Source organism: Vulpes vulpes, chromosome 4, assembly GCF_048418805.1.
Source record: "Vulpes vulpes isolate BD-2025 chromosome 4, VulVul3, whole genome shotgun sequence".
In the NCBI taxonomy this organism is placed as follows: domain Eukaryota; kingdom Metazoa; phylum Chordata; class Mammalia; order Carnivora; family Canidae; genus Vulpes; species Vulpes vulpes.
The window spans coordinates 69,276,266-69,303,393 of NC_132783.1; the positions used below are offsets into that span (position 1 = coordinate 69,276,266).

General features: G+C 39.3%; 1 protein-coding gene across 5 annotated transcripts in view; it reads right to left on the bottom strand.

Annotated features, from left to right (window-relative positions):
* Nucleotides 1–2,218: 2,218 nt before the first annotated feature.
* RAB4A (RAB4A, member RAS oncogene family) overlaps nt 2,219–27,128 on the bottom strand; it is a 50,658-nt gene continuing 25,748 nt past the window's right edge. For 2 of the 5 annotated variants that reach the window (XM_072756023.1, XM_072756021.1), the window contains 7 exons: nt 24,419–24,499; nt 22,167–22,281; nt 16,595–16,657; nt 14,838–14,954; nt 13,521–13,616; nt 8,683–8,819; nt 2,219–3,932 (listed from right to left, as the gene is read on the bottom strand). In XM_072756023.1, coding sequence (XP_072612124.1) covers nt 8,704–8,819; nt 13,521–13,616; nt 14,838–14,954; nt 16,595–16,607 — 342 coding nt within the window. In that variant the 5' untranslated portion in view covers nt 16,608–16,657; nt 22,167–22,281; nt 24,419–24,499 and the 3' untranslated portion in view covers nt 2,219–3,932; nt 8,683–8,703. Of the gene's footprint in view, nt 3,933–8,682; nt 8,820–13,520; nt 13,617–14,837; nt 14,993–16,594; nt 16,658–22,166; nt 22,282–24,418; nt 24,500–24,660; nt 24,758–27,128 lie in introns of those variants that run through there. The other 3 variants (XM_072756022.1, XM_072756020.1, XR_012001085.1) reach the window with 3 other exon arrangements.

The following is a 27,128-nucleotide window of genomic DNA, read 5'->3' on the forward strand; positions in this document are numbered from 1 at the left end:
GACAGCCTGGGAGAGCAGGTGGGGTGTATTACAAATGAGGAGAACACACAGTCCACACAAAGCCACAGAGGCAATGGGAAAGCAGGGGGACATTCAGAGAAGCACGAGTGTCTTATCAGAGCATCACTCTCCCCTGGAAATGGGCATACTATGTACTATGGGGTATGTAATGTACACTTATGGCCATGGAAATGAATATAATAACTTTTCTGGAAAAGGGAATAATGTGGGAGACTTACTCTGAATTACTTATATTACAAAAAAAAGAGAAAACTCAATGCAAAATTATTGGAGCCCCCCCCCCCCCCCCCCCCGAAATCAGCATCCTACTTTCACACATAGTTAGCTAGGTCCTTAAATATTTAGTGAACACAATTATCTCCATGATATTTTGGAATGCAAATTTGCTTACTTAACACTAGTTTTCTTTAAAATGAAACTTATCTATGTCACCCAGAAGTTAGAGAAAGAAGTTGTCAGAGCAGCGGCTTATCTTTTCATTCAGTTCCCCACAGAGGTCTAAGGACGAGGTCTTCTAGCAGAAGCAGCTGAGATTACTGCAAGTTTATGACATGGCTCAACCCACCTCATACTTGGTTAGTGTAAGTCAAAGTTAAATACATTCTTCATAATGTGATACAAACACATTGAGAGGATTTAAATGAAGTATGCTTCTTGTTACTACACTGGCAGAGGTGATACTGAAAATACTTACCAACCAACATTTACCAACCGCTCTGATGCTGTGCTGGCCATGGGTAGCAGGCTGGCTGCCTGGGTGTTCCTGCCGCAGGCACGAGTGTCCCTTGCGCCACGGACAGCACTTCTGGTACAATTAGCCACATGCCCCGAAAATACTGTATGAAAGATGTACACTTTTTTTTGTTTGTTTGTTTGTTTTTAAGATGTACACTTTGCTTTCTCGTTATATGCTTGAAAACTTTATGTAACTCCAAGATAAGAGAAACCACCATTCTTGGCTTTGTATCAGTATCTTTTAAGAAGTTCCCAATGGTATGGTGATTATATAAAATTAAAAACAAATTATTTTCAGAGATGCATACCAGATAGTTTTGGGTGCAAGGACAGATGCCTTGGAGGTTTCCAAATGCCACAGAATTGAAAAATGGGGCAAAGGTAGAGCAAACGAAGACACACACACACAGGCCCAGATCCCACTACTGCCTTCTCACAGTAAGCAGTATTTTCTAACTCCATAGGGTGATGGCTGACAGTTACTCAGCAATGGGTCTTCCTGAATCTGTTGGGTGTTCTCAAATCTGTTTAAAGGGTCTAAAAACAACTCCTTGAAGAATTTAATGCAATTGGGAAGTAACCAAGCAACAACTAGGACAAACTCCAATTATTTGTATATGAACGGGTAGAATAATTAGGAAAGAGGTTCACTTTACAACTGGCACAAAAAAATTACTAAGAATTCACAGGTGTTTTAAAGTCCCTCTAAATCTCCCTTCCAAAAAAAGAAAAACAAAAGGATAAATTTGACAGAGAATGAAGAACCACCTACTATGTTGCAGTATGAATTGCTAATGATTTAAATTTCTAATTTTAACATCAGATTCTTCATCACTCCGAATAATACTGATCTGCTAGCAATCAATGTTCCGTAAGATTTCAAAAACTCTTACATAAGTCACAAAAAACAGATTTTCAATAAAACCATTACTGATGTGACATTCTTATTTTCACTAAATACTGGACTTGTAAAAGAATAAACAACTTCAAGTCTAAATGGAGTTTAGAATATTTTTCTAGGAAGACTGAAAAAATACTTTTCTAGAAATGTGAATTAAGAGCATCCTGAAAACTTAGTAAGTTGCGGAAAATGTATGCATAACATTTACTGGACTATGATATAATAACATATACTTGGTTTTTTGTCCCTGCTCCCTGGCACAGAGCTAAATTCCTGGGAACCTCAGATTTCTAGCTGGTTGGTCAGAAGCACAGATAACTTGCTTCTTACTGACGCCTGAAGTGTGCATGTGTGTTAAGGGGCAGGGCAGATAAAGCCTGTAACCTGCGGAATCTGATACTATCTCCAGGTAGAAAATGTCAGAACTGAATTGTAGGCCACCTCGCTAGCATCTCTAGAGACTCCGAGAATTGGTTGAGGGTGTTGGAAAACACTCCACTGACCAATACTAAATTATCCTCCTTCATTTCTCCTGAAGGCCTTTATTAAGAACCACCATAGTTTGGTTCTCCAGCAACTTTTATTGGTCAAAAGATGTGAAATTATATGCAGTACCTGTGGTTTAATTAATAGGCTCATTTATAAACCAACTTAACATCTTATTTTAAAAATTCTTGCTTTTGAATAATCCACTGTGGTAGAATAGACATGCTTCTATCCCATGCAAAAAGCTGTTCAAAAATGAGCAGCCTGCAAAACTACCATAAATGAGACATTGAATCAAACGTTCTTCCAGTGAGGTCCAAGAAGTAGTTCAGTCTGAGAATTTCCTTCATATTCTGACTTTTCAAAAGAAGATATCCAAAGCATTAAAAAAAGCAAAATTAAAATACCTAAAACAGATACATACTGATATTTTTATCCAAGTCACTTTCCAGAGTTTGTAGCGCCACTGTGCTCTGTTGATTAACTAAAACAACGAAAGCAGTGGGCAGCTTCTAACTGAAAGGCAATGAAATCTACCAATCAGTCTGCAGCTAAAAGTCACAGTGAAAGAACATATAGATGGTGAAGAATGCTTTTTAACCATTTAGCCTTAAATAATACTGTATTTCAACTTTAAAGAAAAGTTCTATTACATGTTTTTTGCATTGACATTTTAAAATATTAGAACAAGTCTTTGTAATACAATATATATTATACTTCAATATACCTTAGGTGAATTAAAAACATGTCAACTTGATAACTGTAGTAAGGCATTTAAGTATTCAGCGAAAGCTATACAGAAATTTCTTAATGAGTGGTATTCCTTTAATATTAACTTCATTTAGTGGGCTTCCTTAAAATGAAAACATAATAAAAGACTTAAAAAAGAAGCAATGTCATCATACACTGAATTCCAGGAAAAGCACAGTAACAAACAAGTTTTCCAACAGGGAGACCAGATAGAGCAGCAAACCAGGAACAGGTGAGCTGCCCCAAATTACACGGTTCATTGCATTTACAGACAGCTGAAAGCAGAATCAATTCCTTAGTAAGTTTGGGTAAAGATAACAGAATCCTTGGTGCTGATCACAGTGCCTAAAACACAGCAGGTACTCAGGCTATGTTTCCTGAATTGGTCTGGATGAAGATACTTTAAAATCAACAGAGTGCTGGACAGTGTAAAGTTCATGGAAAAGCTTTACTTTTCATTTTATTTCCATACATGAGTAACTACTGATCTAGTATTTCAAGGGTGGATTATGTAAACACTGTGTGGACTGTGGTAGACGGAATTAAAAAAGCACTGCACTGGCCATCAATGCCAGTCTTTGAATATCAGGTCATAAATATAACCAACTGTGCAATATACCTGACATGATGATCAAAGTACACCTCACCATTAACAGATTTCAGTTTCATATGATTAAAAAAAATAAAATTTTAGACTGCATTTAGAGCAACATTCTATCATATCCTACATCAGATACCATGCTGTGGAGACGTATTGAGCAAGAGTATATATACAGCACACAGTCAGGATTTAAACCAAAAGTGAAAGGGAAATATGGAACAGAAAATTTTTACATACATGTATACATCTAATGGTACTGTCCATTTAACGAGATTTATTGTTATATGATTTGCTGTGCCACATCTACTAGCTTGTGTAACACCCCAAATTATTTTTCTTCACACAAATATCTACTTCTGTATAAAGTAGAAAAAGATGGTGGTAAAAAACTTCTTCTTCAAGCTCCAACAATTGTCCCAAATACCACTGTATGAACACCTAAAAAATATTAAGAACAATTTAGAAATATGCAGAACTATAAATGTACAAATACAGCTCAAAGTTCCATAGGGACTTAGTGAATGTATCTTCCAACTTCACTTAAACTTACCTACCCGTTAGATAATGTGGTAGGTACATAAAAAAGTCCACTGTGGTAAATGAAAAAAACAAAAGCTTTAGAAAGGTAAACTCTCCATTTGCAAATTTTATAAATAAGCCTTCTATTTTAGCAACAGACATATTTAGACTTCAATTTACCACAAAAAAGTCTCCTTATGGATACAAAAGCAGAAAAATCTCTAACCCAATTACTCTCATCACCTACCACTCTTCTCTCTTTCTGACCAAGAACCCAAGAACCCAAGAACCCAAGAACCCAAGGATTTCCTATAAAGTTTAAATTCTTTCAAGCAGAACATCTTTTTTAATCGGTTTAATCTACCATTTCCTATTTGATCTGTTCTTTACTCCTTTCCTCCTCTTGCCTTCTTTTTATTCAAATTATATGTTTATTCTGTTTAAATTCTTATGTTGGATTAATAGCCCAAACTCTTTGTGATGTTGCTTTAAGACTTTTTTCTTATTAAGATTTTATTTTTATTTTTTTGAGCAATTTTAGGTTCATAGCACAGTTGAGGGAAAAGTCCCTAGATTTACCATATGCCCCTGCCTTCACACATGCAGAGCCTCCCCCATTATCAACACCTGGGACCAGAGAGGTACATCTGATGAAGCTACAATGACACATCACCATCATCACCCAAAGACTGTTATTTACATTGTGGTTCACTCCTGATGCCATACGTTGGACAAATATATAATGACATATATCCACCATTACGGTATTATAGAGTACTTTCACTGCCCCAAATATCCTCCATGCTCTGCCTATTCATCCTTCCCATCCCCAACCCCTGACCACCAGGGGGTTTCTTTTTTTTATTGTCCTCATTTTGCCTTTCCAGAGTGTCATATTGTTGGAATCATACAGCATATCGCCTTTTCTTCAGATTGGCATCGTTCATTTAGTAATATGCATTGAAAGCTCCTCTCTGCTTTTTCATGGCTTGATAGCTCGTATCTTTCCAGCACCAAATAATCCATTGCTTGGATGTACAGTTTAGTTATCCATTTGCTAAAGGCCATCTTACTTGTTTCCAAGTTTGAGTAATTATGAATAAAGCTGCTATAAACATCCATGTGCAGATTTTTATGTTTTCTTTTTGCATAGACTCCACGCCCAATGTGGGGCTTGAACTCATGACCCTGAGAGTAAGAGTCACACGTTCTACCAGCCAGCCAGGCACCCCAGACTTTTGTTTCCAACTCCCTTGGATAAATACCAAGGAGTGAGACTGCTGGATCGTATTTACAGAGCATGTTTAGTTTTGTAAGAAGCTGCCACACTGTCTTCCAAAGTGGCTGTACCATTTTGCATTCCCACCAGCAATCAATGACAGTTCCTACTGCTCCACATTCTTGCTCACATTTGGTGTTGTCAGTGTCTTGTATTGTGCCTATTCTAATAAGTATGTTGTCGTGGTACCTCATTGTTGCTTTAATTTGGATTTTCCTGTCAACATATGATGTGGAGTATCTTTTCACATACTTACTGCCATCTATAGTGAGTATGCCTTCTTTTTTTTTTTTTTAATTTTTATTTATTTATTATAGTCACAGAGAGAGAGAGGCAGAGACATAGGCAGAGGGAGAGAAGCAGGCTCCATGCACCGGGAGCCTGACGTGGGATTCGATCCCGGGTCTCCAGGATCGCGCCCTGGGCCAAAGGCAGGCGCCAAACCCCTGTGCCACCCAGGGATCCCAGTATGCCTTCTTTGGTGAGGTGTCTGTTATAGTCTTTGGCCCATTTTTAAATTGAGTTATTTTCTTATTGTTAAATTTTAAGGGTTCTTTATATAGTTGAATAACAATCCTTCATTCGGTATCTTTTAGAAATATTTTCTCCCATTTTGTGGCTTATCTTCTCTATCTTGTCTTTCCTCGAGCAGAAGTTTTATAATGGAGTCTAGCTTATCAATTATGTTTTTAGTGGATTGTGCCTTCCATGTTGTATCATTATACCCAAGGTCATCTAGGTTTTACATCTGGGTCTATGATCCATTTTGAGTTAATGTTTATGAAGGGTGTAAGGTATGTGTCTAGATTTTTTTTTTTAATGTGGATGCACAGTTGTTCTAGCACCTTTTGTTGAAAGGACTACCTTTGCTCCATTGCCTCATCTCTGTTCCTTATGCAAAGATCAGTTGACTATATTTATGAATGTATTTCTGGGCTCTCTATTCTGTTCTACTGATATATTTGTTTCTTCTTTCGTCTCTACCAAACTGTCTTGACTACCATAGCTATATGGTGTCTTGAAGTCCAGCAGCCACAGTCCTCCAATTTTGTTCTTCTTCAATCCTTCAATCCTTTTGCCACTCCATATAAACTTTAGAATCAGTTTGGTTTTCCTCATATAGATCTTGTACATATTTTGTCAGAATTATACCAAAAATTTTTTTTAAGATTTTTTATTTATTCATAAAGACACAGAGAGAGAGAGAGAGAGAGGTAGAGACACAGCCAGAGGGAGAAGCAGGCACCATGCAGAGAGCCTGACGTGGGACTTGATCCAGGGTCTCCAGGATCACACCCTAGGCTGCAGGCGGCGCTAAACCGCTGCGCCACTGGGGCTGCCCCCTAAAATTTTTTTGAATGCCAATGTAAACAGTATTGTGTTTTTAATTTCAAACTGCACTTGTTCATTGCTGGTATATAGAAAAGTGATTGACTTTGTATACCAACCTATATCCTGCTATATATAATCTTGCTATGATTGCTTAGGTAGGAGTTTGTGGATTCTTTGAGATTTTCTACGTAGAGAACCATGCCGACTGTGAACAAAGACAGTTAATTTCTTCCTTCCCTATCTGTATACCTTTTATTTCCTTTTCTTATCTTACTGCATTTGCTAGAACTTCCAGTATGATATTGAAAAGGGGTGGTGAGAGGGGATATCCTCACCCCACTTCTTCTATTAGCAAGAAAGCTTCAAGTCTGAAGATTTTAGTGGTAGTTTTCTGTAGATGATCTTTACCAAGCTGAGGAAATTCCCCTCTAGTCCTAGTTTACTGAGAATTTTCATCATGAATGGGTGTTGCATTTTGTCAAATGATTTTTCTCTTGATAGGACCATATGATTTTTCTAGCCCATTGCTGTGATGGATTACACTAACTGATTTTGGAATGTTGAACTAGCCTTGCAAACCTGGGATAAATCCCACTTGGAAGTGGTTTATAATTCTTTTTGTACATTGCTGGATTTGATTTGCTAGTATTTTATTGAGGATTTTTGCATCTATATTCATGAGATATTGGTCTGTAGTTTTCTTGCAATGTCTTTGGTTTTGGAATTAGGGTAATGCTGGCTTCATAGAATGAGGTAGGAAGAATTCAATCTGCTTCTCTCCTGTGAAAGAGATTGTAGAGAAATGGTGTAATTTCTTCCTTAGATGTTTGATAGAATTCACCAGGGAACCTATGTGGGCCCAGTACTTTGTTTTGGAAGATTATTAATTATTGGATCAATTTCTTTATAGATGTAGACCTCTTCAAATTGTCTATTTTTTCTTGAATTTTGGCAAATCATGTCTTTCAAAGAATTTGTCTGTTTCTCATCTATGTTATTAAATTTGGGGGCATAGAATTATTCATAGTGTTCCTTTATTAATCTTTAAAGTCTGTAGGATCTACAGTGATGTACCTTCTTCATTTCTGATTTTAGTAATTTATGTTTCCCCTTTTTCTTAATTAGCCTGGTTACAGGCTTATTGATTTTACCGATCTTTTCAAAATATCAGCTTTGATTTTATTGATTTTTCTCTATTGATTGTCTGGCTTTAATTTCATTAATTTCTGCTGTATTTTTTATTTTTTCTTCTGCCTACTTTGAATTTAATTTGCTCTTCTTTTTATAATAGCCTATGATGGACACTTAGATAACTGATTTTAGAGCTTTCTTCTTCTTCTTTTTTTTTTTTTTAAAGATTTTATTTATTCATTCATGAGACACACAGAGAGGAGAAAGGCAGAGACACAGGCAGAGGAAGAGGCAGGCTCCATGCAGGGAGCCCGACGTGGGACTCGATCCCGGGACTCCAGGATCATGCCCTGGGCCGAAGGCAGGCGCTAAACCGCTGAGCCACCCAGGGATCCCCGCTTTCTTCTTTTCTAAGTATGCATTCAACATTATACATTGCCCTCTAAGCACTGAGAAAGTGGGGCATCCCCCCACATTTTGGTATGTTGTGTTTTGATTTTCATTTAGTTCAAAATGTTTTTAAGTTCCTCTTGAGATTTCTTCTTTGACCCATGACTTATTTCAAAGGATGTTGTTTAACTTCCACATATTTTGGATTTTCCAGTTATCTTTCTCTTACTGACTTCTAGTTTAATTCCATTGTGGTCTAAGAGAAGACATTGTATGATTTCTATTCTTTTAAATTTGTTAAAGTGTGTTTTATAGCTCAGAATGTGGTCTATCTTGGTTTCATGTGAGCTTGAGAAGAATGGGTATTCCACTGTTGTTGAAAATATCTGACCTTTAATTATACAATCACCTCTGGGTTTCATAATGTAGCTACAAAAAGCAATAACAGCTTTACATTAAGCATGTGTAGAAATACTGAGTAATGAACATAGTTTAGGGTAAGAGAGCCAGCAAAGATGCTATGATGAGAGCACCTACCTGTATACTCTCATCCTGCTTCTAACAACCACATTCCTGAGCACTTGGGGCCTGTGCACGACGTGGTGACCGCAACTGTCTCAAGGCAGCATCTCCATACTGAATACCAGAGCCCATTCTTTCTGGGTCCAGCTCACCTGAGGACCAAGCAAATATATATATATTTTTAAAGATTTTATTTATTTATTCATGAAAGACATATAGAGAAAGAGGGGCAGAGACACAGGCAGAGGGAGAAGCAGGCTCCATGCAGGGAGGCTGATGTGGGACTCAATCCCAGGGCTCTAGGATCATGCCGGCTGACAGGCGCTAAACCGCTGAGCCACTCAGGGATTCCCCTTAAAAAAGTTTTTATGCTTCTGTGATCCCAAAAATATATTAAGTGAAAAAAGAAAAGTGTGGAACATGTGTATAAACAATGTTTTGAATAAAGAGGAAAAAATATATACATAGGTTTTCTTATATGGGCATAAGAATATCTTTGGAAGGAGACATAAAAAAGTGAGAATAACAGTTGACTTCAAAAAGGAGTTTTAGATGGGTTGGGGACCGGAGACAGGTAATGGAGGGAGACTTTTACTATATCTGCTTTTATATTTTTTAATTTGGGATTATATGAATATATTATGTATACAAAGATAAATTAATAAAATTAAACTACAAAGACACCATTTCCTACCTACCCAGACTGGTATGATAATATACCCTGTGGGCATGGCTTCAGTGAAATAACCCCTTTTATTCATTATAGTGGGATTATAAATTGCTACAACGAAAATAGAAGGAATTTGACAGCCTTTACCTAAATTCCAAATGCTTATGTTCTTTAACCTAGCAATTCCACTTTTGGTAACTTATCCTGTACATACACTTCACACATAGACTGGTTAAATAAATTATGGCAATATAAATAACTGAATATTAAATATACACACGTACACATGTATATGTATGTACATATGTATACATATGTATATGGAAGTCTCTATATGTTGATGTGTAATGATCTGTAGACCCAGTAGGTATAAAAGCAAGGTACAGTAAAATTTATAGCATGCTAACTTTTGTGCAAAAAAAAAGAGAGGAGGAGGGGTGTCTGGGTGGCCCTGTTGGTTAACCGACTGACTCTTGATTTTTGGCTCAGGTCATGATCTCAGGTGGTGAGACTGACCCCCGCATCGGGCTCCACTCTCAGTGAGCAGTCTGCTTCTCTCCTTTTCCCTCTCTCTGCCTTTTCCTTTGCTCACATGCATACACACTCTCTCATTCTCTCCTCTCTCTCTTTAATAAATAAATCTTTTTAAAAAAAGAGGAAATAATGGTTTTTGAATCATATGAATGTGCAGCTTATTCAGAAAATTTAAAGTACTGCTGAAATACTTCAACTTAACTTAGATGTAATTATGATTTTGATGATCTCAAAAGAAATATATCTTGAAAGTTTCATTATGTACTATATCCATGGATGCAATATTAAGGTAGCAAGGTAATTAAATAAAACTTCATGCCAAGATTAATAATAACAAGCATAAAAATTAATAACAATTTTGTACCAAATTTAGTAAAAAAAATTTTTTTTGTTTTCAGATCAATAAAATCCAGGATGAACTGTCTCTGTTTTCCATCTGGGTTCCTAACCCTCTCTCCCTGCACCTCACCCAGCACCCTAGTGTCTCTGTCATCTCCTCTCCACCCTCTTCTCCTTCCCCTCCCCCCTTGTTTTATCTCTCAGCATTCATACATGCTAACATTTCTTCCATCACCAAAATGTCTTTATTTTTTTTAGGATTTTATTTATTTATTCATAAGAGACAGAGAGAGAGAGGCAGAGTCATAGGTAGAGGGAGAAGCAGGCTCCCCCTGGGGAGCCCTATGTGAGACTGGATCCGAGGACCCTGGGGATCATAATCTGAGGATCTGAACCAAAGGCAGACACTCAACCACTGAGCCACCCAGGTGCCCCACCAAAACCTCTTTAAATTAACCCTTTATACCCTACACTACCAGCACTTTCCTTCTCAAGAGAGGAGTCAACACTCACTCTGCGTTCTCACCTCCTTTTCATTCCTCACTTGCTGCCTTCTATTTTCATAATTCTACTGGAGCTGTTCTTGATAAAGACACCCAATGACTTCCTATTACCCACCCCAGTGGGTATTTTTTTAGCGTAGTTCTTAGCTGAGGAGACTGTTCTCTATTGCGCTGATAGTGAACAAGTCTTTGACTCATCATTTTGGCTGAAATGATGCCCACTTTCCCCTGGCTCTTTCCATACTTTCCCCTGGCTCTTTCCATACATCTCTAACAATTTCCTTCTCTTTCTCTTTTGTAGGTTCCTCCTCTTCTCACTCTGTCTCCAAGATTCCACTTTGATCACTGTTTTTCTCACTTTTAGCTGCTCTCAGATTATCATATTTCTTCCATAGTTTCAACTACTCCTATATCCTGATGGCTCCCAATGTGTACCGCCAGTCCAGACTTCTCCCCAGAGCTTAGGAGAGAATTCCATGGGCTTGTGCCAGTGGTACTGCAAAGGGAACACATCCAAAACAGAAACATCCATATTCCCTTGAACCTACTTATCCTCTGGTTCAATGACATTTCTTTACCGAGTTACCCTAGTGTGACATCTAGCTACCCATGGTTCCTCATGCCTTCCTGACCCCACCTCCTCACCACTTCCCACCTCAAAACCAACTGCTCTGCCCTACTATTTAGCATATGAGTTATATGATGCTACTACCAAAATATTTCTTAGATTTATCTGTATCTTTTCATCTCTAATTCACATCCTCCTTAAAGCTCTAATCAGTCTTTTACTTGGATTATTAAAAAATGCCTTAATTGCCATCCTGGTCTCCAGTCTTGGTTCTTTCAATCTGTCTTCAACATGGCCACCAACATACATGATTTATCTCAAGTTCCAACCTGACTATATCAGTCACTGCTTACCATCCTTGAATAGCTTTCTGCCCTCTACAGCAGTGGTTCTCAGTCTTGGATTAACAGTAAAATCAGTCACAGAAGAGGGCTTTTATTTTTTATTTATTTATTTTTAAAAATTTTATTTATTCATGAGAGACACACACAGAGAGAGGCAGAGACAGAGGCAGAGGGAGAAGCAGGCTCCAAGCAGGGAACCCGACATGGGACTCGATCCCGGGACTCCAGGATCACACCCTGGGCCAAAGGCAGGCGCTAAACCCCCAGAAGAGGGCTTTTAGAAATGCTGATGCCTAGACCACACTTCAGCCCAATTAATCAGCATCTTGAGAGGTGGGGGCTGGGATCTGAATTTTCATACATCCCAGGAGACTCTAGTGTACAGCCAGGGTTGAGACTCAGTAACCCACAAGATAAAGTTCCAGATCCTTGATGAGGATCACTAGCCTGGCTTCTGCTTCTCTCCAACCTTCTCATTGGCCATCCCTCACTGTAGTCTCTCTGTTCTAGTGATTTCAATTTTCCAGTCATTTTCTGCCAGCCTCAAATCATGCTATCCCCCCTCTGGAGGACAACCCTCTCCTCCTCACTCCCTCAGCCAGCTCACTCTTCCTTACACTGTCAAAGATGAGTTCAGCTGTCACCTCCTCTTGGAACTCTGCCTGACACTACCTCTGTGACCTGGCTGGGCAGGTTCCCCTTCTCTGTGTCACCCAGGATCCAATGACCCCCTCAATTACTGTATATTTTTTTTTTTTTAAAGATTTATTTGTTTATTCATGATAGACACACAGAGAGAGAGAGGCAGAGACACAGGCAGAGGGAGAAGCAGGCTCCATGCAGGGAGCCCAACGTGGGACTCGATCCCTGGTCTCCAGGATTGCACCCTGGGCCAAAGGCAGGCGCTAAACCACTGTGCCACCCAGGGATCCCTCAATTACTGTATCTACCACACCGTATTATAATTATCTTTTGATGTCTCCCATGAAAGACAGTTACTTGAGGGCAAGGGTTACAATTAAATCATTTTTGTATCCCAGCACCTGACAAAGAACAGATATTCAGATATTTAAGTGCATCAATTAAAAAGTGAATGTCCAGGGAGCCCGGGTGGCTCAGTGGCATCTGCCATCAGCTCAAGTCATGATCTCAGGGTCCTGGGATCTAGCCTGCTTTCCCCTCTGCTCGTGCTTACTCTTGTTATCTCTCTCTCAAATAAGTAAATAAATAAATGTATATCTTAAATAAATAAATAAATAAATAAATACCTTTAAACAACAACAAAGTTAATGTCCACATATAATTTTGGTAATATTTAAAGAAGACTCAACTTTAATAAATGACAATTATATAGTACTGTCAGCTGTCTAGATTAGGGTTATTTTAAATTTATTTTTACTGAAGCAACAAATATAATAACACGACAGGTTATTACTGAGGCATGCTCAGCTGGCTTCAGAAATAATTTCTTCATGATGCCCAAGCTGTAAGTACCAGCGTCACATATGTACCCATAATTTCCTTAACGTCACACAGGCAGGTCCCCATCAGGCCACAGAACCACTGGCCCAGCAGGGCTAGCAAGCTGCTGACAGAGAGTGGACAAAGATCCAATCATCCTCCTCTAAGCGATGGATCCATGAAAGGCCATGGTTCTAAAAGCATACCCTCCCTGAAACCCTGTCTGCCCATCCTTTCACCAGTGGCTCATGGAGGGGTGGGCTTTCACTTCCGCCATGTAGATAAGACCTTCAAAACCACAAGTGACCATTTTAGGTTGGCAGGTGAAGAGAGAAATGCTCTTTGACCAAATCACTCCTAAAAAATTAAAAAGTGATACTTAGCTAGAGAGTAAAATATGCTGAAGATAAGTTTATTAATGGAAAGCCTTTTACCTGATTCAATTTTGTTAAGTATTTTTCTTGCACATTGTACAAAGGCCTCTTCCACATTCTCCCCCGTTAGTGCACTTGTTTCCAAAAACATCAGTTCTAAAAGTGACATCAAATAAAATGTGAAGGCATGTTTAGAAGATAATCACAACTGAAGTACTGACAGCCTGTTTAGTATTCTCTTCAAATAGCAGGCAAAATGGAATTTATTACTTAAAAACCACATATTTCTGTAAATACAGAATCAATAAATGTCAGTATATTTTTTTAACTGTTAGGAGAATTCTCAGCCTTTCTAAAAAGTGATGGGTATCTTGTGCTGGCACTTAAGTCTATTGGAAGGAAGTACTGGTATTAAATCCTGGTAAGGAAGCAGGCTGCCTGAAGCGGCTCAGCTGTCGATCCAAGATGAATATTTTCCACTCTTCATGTCACCACAAATACAACTGACAAGTTTATCATTTTAGGAGGGGGACTACACTGCAGGTTGTCATTCTGATGGTGAAGAGGTCCTCGATGAATTAATACTTTATCTACCACTGTACTTACTAACCCAGCAGAAAGGCTGACTCTCCTTGCTTCTGTATTTCTAAATGGCTTCTTTACAAATTCATGGTGGCTTATGTTTTTATCACATGCTTATTTTCTTAGCATAAAACCAGTCAATTTGTAAGAATATAATCTGGTAGTCCTAGAGTCCAACTGAAAATTGATACTAGGATATTTTAGTTCTTGACTGGTTCTAAAAATTAAAATTGTTTAAAATGTCTGAATTCCGATCATTCTGTTATCTATAAGCAACCATTAATTTTATGTGTCATCCTCTGGTATTCCATATGAAAATTCAGAGAATTTTCAAAGGCATATAATCAAATAACTTAAATTTACTGTAAGTAAAATAAAACCAATAAGGCCAGTATTTCTTCCACTGCTTTCCCCTTCTATTTAGATCTAACATTTCACCAACTTAGCTCCATATTATATTAGAAAAAAGACAGGACATCATGCGATTAGGACCTTTAAAAATTATTATTATAAACTTCACTTTAGATCAAAGCCTGTGTAATTCAAAGGCCCTAGACCAAAAAGTCACTATAGGATATTGGTACATTTGCTTTTATCATCATAATAACTTTGGTAGGTGGCCTGCAATATAGTGAAAATATGTTGAATAAGTCTAATTGCACTCAACAGGAAATTTCACATTTCTTAAAAATGGTTTTAATCTTAAAATTCTAGTAGCTGTTATAAACTCAAAGCAATGTTATTATCCTCAAATCAGCCCATTTGAAAAGCAGTAATAGGTAAAAAATCACTTGCCATTTTCTTGGGCAAATCTGGAGGCTTCTAAGAAAGTAACTTCACGATCTGCGTCCAGGTCCTTCTTGTTTCCACAGAGGATGATCACGATGTTCTGACTTGCTAGCATTCTGGCATCTGTTAACCAATTAGTAAGCGCATTGTAGGTTTCTCGGCTGCGTAATATAAGATTGTGAAAATAGCACATGTATTTTATAAAACTAGCAATTCTTTCCAGTCATTCACACTACTCACACTGCTTTTACATACGTCAGGGTAACGTCGACAACCTTTAAGGTGACTCAGGTAACTTGCATGCCCAGTTTACACCATACCACAGGGTTTGTTGGTTTTGTTTACAGAAAAATGAAACAGCAAGTCAGATATTTAGCTGTTTGTTTTTGCCCAATTGGGGTGCCAAAAGGAAACAGAAGTTCCTTAATTTGTTTTGCAAATATTTATTGAGCTCTTAAGTCTTAGCTCAATTATGTGCAACACGGGTAAGCAAGATCTAACACCTAACTGTTGCCATTTAGCAGATCTGTGCAATATGGTGGTACTCTGTTTTGTAGGAATTTATCACATTCTTTATAAGGACTCTGTGACACAGAATCTATCTCCCTTTTCCATGAGAAACCTGAACCCAGAGAGTTTAATTAAGTTGCTCAGCCATACCAGCAGCCAGTGGCACAGCCAGGCAGGACTTAACCAGGTCTATCTAACTCCAGGACCAACTCTGAGATCTGCTGTTTTCAGCTCTGATACATTCAGTATATGTATTCTGCAGTCATGCTTAGACAGCCTAAGGACTTCATACATTAACAAGCTGAGCCTTTCACACTGTGAGCAAGTACAGCAGGGCTGGGCCAGGAGCTGCACACCTTCTTGCCACAGTGCCTCATCCCGAACACGCAGACTGGGTGTGTGTTGCAGCAACAGAGTAACACCCTCTCAGCTGTGCAAGTTTCCAACCCAGAGAGAGCCACCAGATGGTGGGGTATAGATGACATTTTAACACTGAGATCAGCGCTGTCTGAGGGGACTTCCACAAGAAGAATGTGCCGTAACCCATAGTGTCCAATACAGTAGCCACCAACCACATGTGGCTGAGTGGTCAAGATGGGGCAAGTGAGACCAAGGAACTAAGTTTTTAATTTAATTCCTGATATGTGGATGATAGCTACACACAGAAGAGTGCACTAAGATTCTTAGGATGTGCCAAGAGCTTTATATTAAACAATTTAATAACCGGAAAATCTCATGAGTATAACACGATCATCATTATTCCAGGTAACAGATAAGGAACCAAAAGTCCAGATGGCTAGAGCATGTTGCTCGGGGACACCACACAGCTAGTGATCTGTGATCTGTTCAAACCTCAAACTGAGGTTTGAACCTAGGCAATCAGGGCCTACAGCCTGTGCCCTCAACTTTCATCAATGTCAATTACTTCTAATAATTTGTCACATGTAAACTTTCACTTTGTGAACCATGAGAAACATGTCAAAGTATCATGCTAAAAAAAATAATGAAACACTAGGGATGCTTTATATATCTAAAGCCTCCCCAGCAGATTTCCTTACACAGTTAATTAGTAGTAGGGGTTAGCTCAAACTCCTCTCAGACCCCAAATAAAAGGGCTGAGGGGATTCCAGATTCCCAGCCATACTGCCTAGCCTGACACACAAAACACACACCACATGTAGGTGAGCCTTGGGAAGACCAGACTCTGTGGGCACAGCCCCAAGCTGCTTCTTCCATGGGGAACTTCATATTACCTGGTGATGTCATAGACAAGGAGAGCTCCTGCAGCACCTCTGTAGTAACTTCTCGTCACAGACCTGAAAGAATTACACTGCTTTTACTTTCAGCCAATTGAGATCCTTTACTACTGAGCACCGTCATCTACTTTACTTTGTAAATCTCGACATGGGCACAGGCATTGCTTAAAACAGAAATGATTCAGACATTGGAATGTACGTATGAGGGGCTCTTCTGTCTGAAATCATGTCATAGAAACACTGGGTAGCACTGGGGAGGTGGGGACATTAGGCTGAGGCATGAGGCATGTATGACATTTTCCAGCAGGTAAATGAAGCTCTCCCACAGAATTTAAGATTATCTTGAATTTACAAAGAGGGGTAAAGTGTCTTAAGAGAGCTAGATGGACACTAAGCATTTAGCAATCCCACTCTGCTTCCTCTGGGGGTTCCAGACCTTCCCGCACGCCCCTGCAGAACTGCCCCTGCTCTTTCTCAGGGAACAGGAATGCCCTTGGATGGGAATACGCTCATCTTCCAACAGAGAACCATAGATACCCTGCCCTGTACTCACCTTCTGCCCCTTCCCACTCCTAACGAGGAAGCACAGCTTTGTGCACCTTACCTATTTTACCTATCTCTACTAAGGACCTCAGAAGACCTAGCCATTCTCACAGTCGTGCGGATCAGTAACACTTTCTCCCCTGTATTATCAGTCTCTTCTTCTTGGCTAGATCTTTCCCCATTAGCAACATAAAATGTGCTCTGGTACTTCCCATCTTAAAAAACAAGAAGCTATGCAGCACGATCCTTCAGAGCTCGTTTCTGCATCCATGTCCCACCAAAGAGTTGTCTTTGCCAGCTGTTTTCTCTGCTCTGCTGTGTCCTCTATGCCGTGTCTCTGAGTCCAGCGGCATTTCTTGGTTCTCATCCCCTCACCTTGCCTTGTCCCTCCCTGAACGTCTCCTTTGCTCTGCTTCTGCAGCCACAACCTCCTCCTCTCTCACTGGTCAGCTCTCCTTCTACAGCCCTGGGTCATTCTTCAGAGCCTGCCCTCTTTGTACTGCAGTTCCTCAGTGCTAGGGCTCAGTCCTGAGTTTTCTTTTCTACTCACACCTTAAATTAAATGTAATCTTTAGCTCGGACCACTTCCTTGTAAAACTACTTGTAAGATTCAGCTGCTGCCCCAACATCTCCATATGACTGCCTACTGAACATATCCTACTGAATATTTATAAGACAGAGTATTTTGGTTTCCAGATTGCAGGTCCATCCTGGTTTGGGGACCATGGCCTCACCATCCCTCTATTTGTACAGCCAGAAAGCTCTGCTCCTCACCTCCTCTGTTTACCTCACCTCCTCTTTTGCCCATCTCCTACTGGACCCATCAGTCAGGTTTTATCTCGCTAACTGAACATATCCTATATTGTGCATGTCCTTCCATCTTTACTGGTACCATCATAATCCAAATCACCAAGTCTCTGCCTGGACCCTTGCAGTCACCTATAGCTGGTATCCCCACTGCCATGCATGTTCCCACTATCACCTATGTCCCTTGGTCCATTTTCCTGAGCAACCAAACTCCTTATTAAGACCTACAAGGCTCCCTGTGCTCAGGGGCTAGACATTGAGTTCAATTGCCCATGGGCAATGATTTAATCAATCCTGCTTACCTATTGAAACCTCCATGAGAAACACTAAATGATGGAGTTCCGAGAGCTTCTGAGTTCATGAACATGTGGAGGTGCTGGGAGGGTAGTACACCCACAGAGGGCATGGGAGCTCAGCACTCAATTCCTATATCCATTGCCCGATGTATCCCTTCCATTTGGCTATTCCTGGGTTGTATCCTTTATAATAAACTGGCAAGAGTATATACAGTGCTTTTCTAAATTCAGTGAGTCATTCCAACAATTTATTGAATCTGAGAGATGGGTCACGGGAACCTGTGAATTTGCAAAAGTGAGCGTGGCCTGGACACCAACTTTGTGACTGGTGTATGAAGTGGGAAGAGATCTGATGCTAATACCAGAGAGTCAGAATTGAGGTGAATTACTGGACACAACGCTGGTGCTGGAGAATTGGAGAACTGGTATGGAAAACCCCGCCCCCCTCCATTTGGTGTCAGCTAACAGGTACCACAGAACATTGTCTACTCAGGGCAAAAAGGAAACTGGGGACCTTATCAAAAATAAACACAAGGACACATTATAACTTTGATACTTTGAAAAGGGCAGCTATTTTCAAATGTATTTTTAGTTCCTAAAACTCCCAAGGCAGATGGGTAGCCTGAAGCTTCCCCTTGCTACGTTTAGACTGCTCTGCAGATGGGCACGTGCTTTCAGAAATGGAAGAGAGGCGTCGCCTGAGAAGGATCAGGTCATTTCTTCTTCCTGGGGTCATCTCTCTGAATGGGGGGAAGCCTCTTTTCCACATATGTTAAGAAGCAAATCTTTTCCTATTTTAGTTTCTAGGAACTACCTAGTATCAAGTTTCTAGAGAAAGAGGTATGTAAGAGTTCTTCTCGAGATAAACTAAATTCTATCTACTGCTGAATCACTTATTTTAAAACACTGTAACTTGACATATGGTGCCTAACAAATTATTCAAGTATACAATTTAAGTTAAATGCTCAGTAAGAATACTTTTTTGAGTTAATTTTCTGAAAAGTAATTTTATTTTTTTATTATTTTTTTAAACAGCACATTTTATTTATTTATTTTATTTATTTATGATAGTCACACAGAGAGAGAGAGAGAGGCAGAGACACAGGCAGAGGGAGAAGCAGGCTCCATGCAGGGAGCCTGACGTGGGATTCGATCCCGGGTCTCCAGGATCGCGCCCTGGGCCAAAGGCAGGTGCCAAACTGCTGCGCCACCCGGGAATCCCTCAAAAGTAATTTTAACCAGAGTAATACAAGTACATAGTTTGAAAAGAAAATATTGCCAACAGGCTCAACATGAAAGTCTGCAGTGTCCTGCCCCACTCTTCCCTGGAAGCCCCACTCCCAAGGCCTTCGAATTTTATTTTTTTCCCCGGAATGAAGTCATTAACACAATACACGCTGAATATCTATGTGCTAGATTCTACTCTGGGCTTTGGAGAACAACAAAAAAAATAAAAACATCCCTACTTTCATGGAACTTAGTTTCATTTTTTTGGTTTATGCTTCCATATTTCTATAAAATGCTTATGAAACTCTTTGACTTACGAGTTTCAGGGCTCTCTGCTTACCTGCTTTGATAAGAATCTAGCTCGCTCACACCCTTCCAGCCCCCTCCCTCCATCTCCTCCTCCTGTCAGCTGCACCCTCTCCTGAGGGCCACCTTGTGACACCTGTCCTTTCTCTTCTCCCTAGCCGGGCCATCTGGCTGGACTGCATCGTCCTCTTTCAGGCTTTACCTCCTTATATTGAAGAAGTATATCCTCCTGAAGTTTCTAAGAAAGAATATGTGAAAGATAAACTGTTTCCCCTATTCTAGAATATCTAAAGGTTTTCTGACTTTATTCTCACATTTGATTGATAGTTTGGCTAAGTTGAGTATTTAAGGTTGGAAAGGAACTTTTCATGCTGAGTTAGAAATGCAAGGCTTCAGTATCTTCTAGCTTCCTGAAGTTGCTGTTGAATGGTAAAATGCAATTCCTCTTTTTAACCTTCAAAGTGACTGGTTTTCCTTCTTAGGATCTTTTAGCATCTTTACTTCATCTTTGTCCTCTGAAATTTTACATGACATAAATAAGTGAGATTTCCCCCCATTCATTTGTATTTGGTGTAAGGTGGGCCCAATATATCTGGGATCTCATTTCTTTGGTAGAAAATTCCAGAGATTGGGCTGTTTTATTGGGGAAGCTAACACATTAGTATATTTAGACCTTTCCTCTGGAGCTCTTCATTTTTCCGTAGAGAGAAACTGTTTCTCCTGTCTGAGAGTATGTATACCCCTGGCTGCCAGCAACCAGGGTGTGTGTGTTGTGGAGGGGGTGGGGTTGGGTCAGGAGTTGCAGACTTGCACTAACGTCCCTCTTTTCAGTCCTTCCCTCATCCCGGTCCTCCGCTGCTGTGCCTTTGGACTTTGTGTCTTGACCCTGTTTCAACTCAGATACTGAACTTCTCACCACGTGGGTGTGTGCACACGCATATGTAAACACCTTCACCCTTCCTCCTGCAGAACCTAATGCTTCCACATCCTGACCTCCTCCAGGATTCAGAAGAACTGACCTCCAGCTCACTGGCCTTCCCCCTTACAGATACTTAAGATGCAGCTCCCTCAGCACTCAGGCAGTCACCATTCACATCTTATCTCTAACATAGCTCTGAAATCTCTTCATCATAATTATGGAGTCTCCCTTTCTGGGTCTTTGTGAGTTATGCTATTTCTGTTGTTTTATAATCATTTCAGGGAGGGTTTGAGGGTAAGAAAACATTTAAGTCTGGACTGAATCCACAATGTTCAATCAGTGGTTCCAGAAGTGGTTTTCATATTTAAAAATTTTCAAAGCAAATAGTTATTGAACATTTCAAATATAATATATACCTGATTTTAATGCTATAAGTGAGAGTGAGTTTTACTTAACTAAAATTTAAAACTGTGGGGCAGCCCTGGTGGCTCAGCGGTTTAGCACCGCCTTCAGCCCAGGGCCTGATCCTGGAGACCCAGGATCGAGTCCCACGTTGGGCTCCCTGCATGGAGCCCGCTTCTCCCTCTGACTGAGTCTCTGCCTCTCTCTCTCTTTCTCTCTGTGTCTCTCATGAATAAATAAATAAAATCTTAAAAAAAAAACTCTCTTAAAAAAAATTTAAAACTGTGAATATCTGTTCTTTTTTGATCTTGTGTATTTGTTCAAAAAACACAACTAGAATATTAATCCATTTTCTTACTTTAGTAATTACAGTGTATTAAACATGTAACCTCATCTGCAGTGATCTGAGGTCATCACTCCAAACATTGATTATGACTGCAGTATAATAAAACTGTGCAGGAGAGAGTATCTGGTGGAATGTATATCAACCATCAGAACATGCTCTAGTTAATGTAAAACAAAAGAAAACCCCAAAAGAGGTTTTAAAAAATTCTCCTTTAAAAATCAAAGAGAAGGGGAGCCCCGGTGGCGCAGCGGTTTAGCGCCGCCTACAGCCTGGATTGTGATCCTGGAGACCCGGGATCGAGTCCCAAGTCAGGCTCCCTGCATGGAGCCTGCTTCTCCCTCTGTCTGTGTCTCTGCCACCCCCACCTCCCTGAATAAATAAATAAATCTTTAAAAAAATAAAAATAAAAGAGAAAAACTGTTTTACTATTTGTTTGCCTTAATTTTAATCTAAAAGTATTCTGTAGAATAAGCAATGCCACATCCTCCTAATGTACTCACTAGTCCCAAAGAATAAATTAGCCTCTACATTAGGGTGTGTTCACTCAAAAGAGATTCTAATGCATTTTTCTAATGCTGCAGAGAGACTTTTAGCTTGTGTTAAAGCTTCCAGAGGTGAAGTTTTTGAAATCTGTGCAGGGGAGGAGGAGACTATATATATGAAGAGACTAATTATTTCAAATCCAATTTTCAAATATTTTTATTAAATTAGAGAGAAAGCTACCTGAATCGTTCTTGGCCTGCTGTATCCCATATCTGTAACTTTACATATTTACCACCAACATTTATTATCTTTGAACCAAATTCCACTCCTATTGTATGATTTGAGTCATCTTTGACTGAAAAAGAAAAAGAACAAGATATTTAATTTCAGAACATTAAAAAAACACTTACAGACTTAAACAAATAAAATCATGGGTTAAAGTCAATGGAAATGTAATTTACTGTAGCCTTTCATTTTCCAATAGTCAGTTGATAAGAAGCACTCACTGTTTTAAACAGAACACACACAGTTCCTACTCTGAAAGAGACAATAAGGCTCTTTCACAAAACCCCTGAAGCAAACCATTCATTTTATTTTTATTTTTTTTAAAAACCATTCATTTTAAAGCCTAAGCTTGGAAGTGGCTATGGCACATGAGAACCATATCTACCTGACCACTGTTAGAGTACTGACATATGGGGACTGCATAAAATACCTGGGTGCCATCCTGAAGGGATGCCCAGTGACAGACTTGCAACTTGGTCAGGAATGAGGTGGTGACTGTTTATAATATTTGAATGGATAAATATTCAAGAGAAATAAAAGGGAAGGAAAAGCACTGTAGGCCCAAAAAGAAACTTGATGATAGACACCAAAGATTAAGGGAAAAAGAGGAAAAGATAAATAAAATAAAATGAAACCAAACAAAACAAAAACCAAAAACTCTATCCATATTATAGCTATTGAGTTTCCATGAATTTTAGTATTGTGTAGCAATAATTTTGAATGAATTTGCTGGAGAAGTCAATACTATCTGTACTGGGAGGCTGGCAAAGTAAGTAGCTTGCTAAACCTACCTGGGATGAGCTGTCTGAAAAAACACTTCTGTGGTGATGAAGAGCTGGGCTAGCAGCTAATATTATGGCTATACAGCCCAAGACTGACTTATACTTTATAACCTTAGGGCAGAATCCAAGTGTGCTAGAAATCATGAATGCTACTTGACGGTGTGTTGAGGGTTTCCTGGGGGTGGGAGGTGAAGGTGATGATAGGTTAATACTGACCACACCAGCCTGTCTCAGATGATGTGGAACTAGTGTGGACATTCTAGAATCAAGCTACTGAGAAACCGCAGAGTAAAAGTCTCAAAGGGTGATCGCTGAAGTCCAAGGGTGTCCTGATGACAGCATGGCCACAAAAGGAATAAAGTGAAGTCCTTCCCGTCATGCTATAGACCATGCAGACTAACCCAACACACATACCCATCTCTGTGGTGAGGAGTTAGGGGAGGACTGTCAAGGGAGAGCTCACACAAAGATTAATAAATAAATGGGCAGGTTCTGGGCCCAATGTCCTCAGGGCATCCTTTCCTGAGTGAATACTTGTTACATTCAGTACGGACTGGCTCTGTGTCACTGGACAGTGGTACCAATAAGCTCTTGGATAATGAAAACAGAAGTTGCAGAATACATTTCTACAATTTTATTCTTCAAAGCTCCTTGCCAAAGCCTTCCTCTACTGTCTCTTTCCCTATTTTGCCCACCATCACTACACACACATGCTTCAGATGCACTGCAGTAAGTAAAATTGTTTTTGTGCCTTTAACCGACTGCCATAAAACAGATCATCCTCCATAATTCTTTCCATTATTATAAAAGCACTGTTTATTTAAAGGGGCTTTCAAACTTACAAGTCTTTTACAATACTTTGGAATAAAAAATTCAACTTCCCTTATGAAAACAATGCAAGTCAATGGCAAAAAGATGGGTCTGTGGTCAACCAATTCTAGGTGACCATCCCAAGAGTACACATTCCAATTCTCTAAACTTGCAAAACAGAACTGATGACAGTTGATGACAACTGCCTTCACTATAATACAAGGCCACTGAGGACCCAACATGGCTGTTTTATCTACAATGTACTACTACTCAGGCTTCTTGGGCAGCTTCCTGTCAGGAAAGGAAATTCCTCTGCACCTTCCATCTCACCATGTTGTACTTCAATATCTAGAATGTATTTTAGTATCTGGAAAATGTATAGTAGGATAATATATTGAATAATGAATGACTATAAAACTGAAATAACTTAAAAATGCAATCATGCTACTAGAAGTTTAATATAACAAATTAATATTATTTTAACAAACTTTTAAACTATAACTTTTTTCTTGAAATAATATTCAGGAAATATTATCTGCTATAAACAAATCTGAGCAAAAGATAACTCTCAGGGGAAGACATGCATAAAAACACTGACCATCTGATGTCACTTACATTTTTTTTCAATAAACTGATGAAGCAAGCAGGACTTGCCAGTTCCTGCATTTCCAATAACCAAGAACTTAAACAAAAAATCTGAAAAACAAAAAGAGACTATGAAAAATAACTTTAAGACTTGTGCTACAAATTTATTCTTACACTATGACCAAAAAAAGTTAATAAAAAATCTTACTTGTTAATACAACAGAAAAAAGGGTAACTATTTTGTGAAAACAACAATAAACATGTCAACTTACCTTTTCACCTTTTTTGATATTTGGCTGACATGTCAATTCAGTGGTTTTCCAAACAGTGCTCTTGGGACAATTTCATTTGATGTTGGAAGTCTGAAGACTATTAAATAAAATTTGTTCTTTTGCTAGTCATTATTCAAAGAAATATGCAAAGCAGTGACAAAAATAGTTTAGAAATTTCAAGTGTTTTCTGCACAAGAGAAAAACGCTGGGAAACTTCTAGGCTTTGAGAAGTCCACTCCCTTCTCATTTTTATTTATTTTATTTTATTTTTTTAAAGATTTTATTTATTCATGAGAGAAAGAGAGAGAGAGAGAGAAAGGCAGAGACACAGGCTGAGGGAGAAGCAGGCTCCACGCAGGGAGCCTGACATGGGACTCGATCCCAGGTCTCCAGGATCACACCCTGGGCTGAAGGCGGTGCTAAATCGCTAAGCCACCCGGGCTGCCCCCCTTTTTATTTATTTATTTATTTATTTATTTATTTATTTATTTTTTTATTTTTTTTAATTTTATTTTTTTTATGATAGTCACACACACAGAGAGAGAGGCAGAGACATAGGCAGAGGAAGAAGCAGGCTCCATGCACCAGGAGCCCAACGTGGGATTCGATCCCGGGTCTCCAGGATCGCGCCCTGGGCCAAAGGCAAGCGCCAAACTGCTGCGCCACCCAGGGATCCCCCCCCTTTTTATTTTTAAAAATAAGTATGTTTCCCCTGCCCCTGCAGATTTCTGTGGTCTTGCTTCTATTCCCTTATCTATAATTTGTGGGAAAGAAGGCTTAAGCCAAGTTTGGGTCAGTATTCGAAGTGTGAAATTTGTCTCATTCGATGTAAAAAGAATTCTTCATTTCTTCTTTACATAGAGTAATATATTTATTTTGGAAGATTATTCTCCATACAATGGAAATGAAGACTCTCCAATGGGAACTTATTAATTAACTTAGCACGATGTAGCCTCAGTAGCCCCATGCTGCCTTAATGGTTAATTTTGCTTTTCCTGTTAGCAAAGAACTTTAGTTCTGCTGAGCCCAGGAACTGCAGAGCACCACCCTCCTCCACCCCTCACCCTTTGATCAGAGCCCACCACTGCTAACCCCCATGCTGCTGGACTCATTTTGTGGCCCTAAAGGCCCGCTGTGTTCCTAGTTCCCTGGTTTGCACCTTTGCAAGTGTTCCCTCCACACACCTTTTCCAAACTCAGACCAAGCACTCCTAGCCCTGGCTCCTTCTCTCTCCCCGGGTAAGTCGAAATAGCCTATTTCTTTGCTGCCACAGCCTAGCCCAGTCTCTTAGGACTATATTCATCATCACTCAAAGGTGAAAGCCTATTCAACCTCTCATGATTTTCACATGGTTATAGGCAATAAACTTATAAGATAATGCTATTAGAATTTTAAAATAACAAATTTTATGCGTCTCACCACATGTTTTAAAAGCATGCCACACTCATGTTCACAGCAGCATTACTCACAGTAGCCAAAAAGAAGCAACCCAAGTATCCATTTTTAGACAAATGGATAAACAAAATATAGTGTAAACATACACTGGAATATTGTTCAACCTTGAAAATGAGGAAATTCTGACATGTTTCAACATGGATGACTCTCAAAGATATTATGCTAAGGGAAACAATCCAGTCATGAAAGGAGAAATACTATAGGATTCCATTTATATAACGTACCTACAGTAGTCAGATTCAGAGACAGAAAGAATCATGGCTGCCAATGACTGGGGCAGAAGGGAAATGAAGAGGTATTGTTTAAAACATATGAGTATCAGTGTGGATGAAAAATTTCTGGAGACAGATTGTGGCAATGACTGACAATGTGAATGTACTTAATGCAAATGAACTGTAGATTTTAAAATGAGGAAAATGGCAAATTTTATATAATTTTACTACACACACACAAAATAAAACATACCAAATCTCAAATCTAAATCATTTTCATTGAACAGCTTTTATAAGCTAAGAAATCAAAGGTTAAGACTGCCAGGTTAAAATGAAAATACTGGGATTTCTCAGTTTTGTTCAATATTTTCTTCTATTTAAAATATAAAGCCCAATACATTGTATAGCTAACCCTTGAATGACTATGTGGGTCCACTTATATGTGGAATTTTTCACATTACAGTACTGTAAATGTATTTTCTCTTCCTTGTGATTTTAATAAGATTTATTTCAGAGAGAGAGAGCATGTGTGTGCAAGCAAAGGGAGAAGGACAGAGACTCTCAAGCAGATTCTGCGGTGAGTGTGGAGCCTGATGTGGGGATCAGATCTCACTACCCTGAGATCATAACCTGAGCCAAAACCAGGAGTTGGATGCTTAACCAACTAAGCCATGCAGGTACCCCACCTTGTGATTTTCTTTAAAGATTGTATTTATTTGAGAGAAAGGGCATGAACAGGGAGGAGCAACGAGGGAGAGAGAAAGAATCTGAAGCAGACTCTGCACTGAGTGTGTAGGCCCA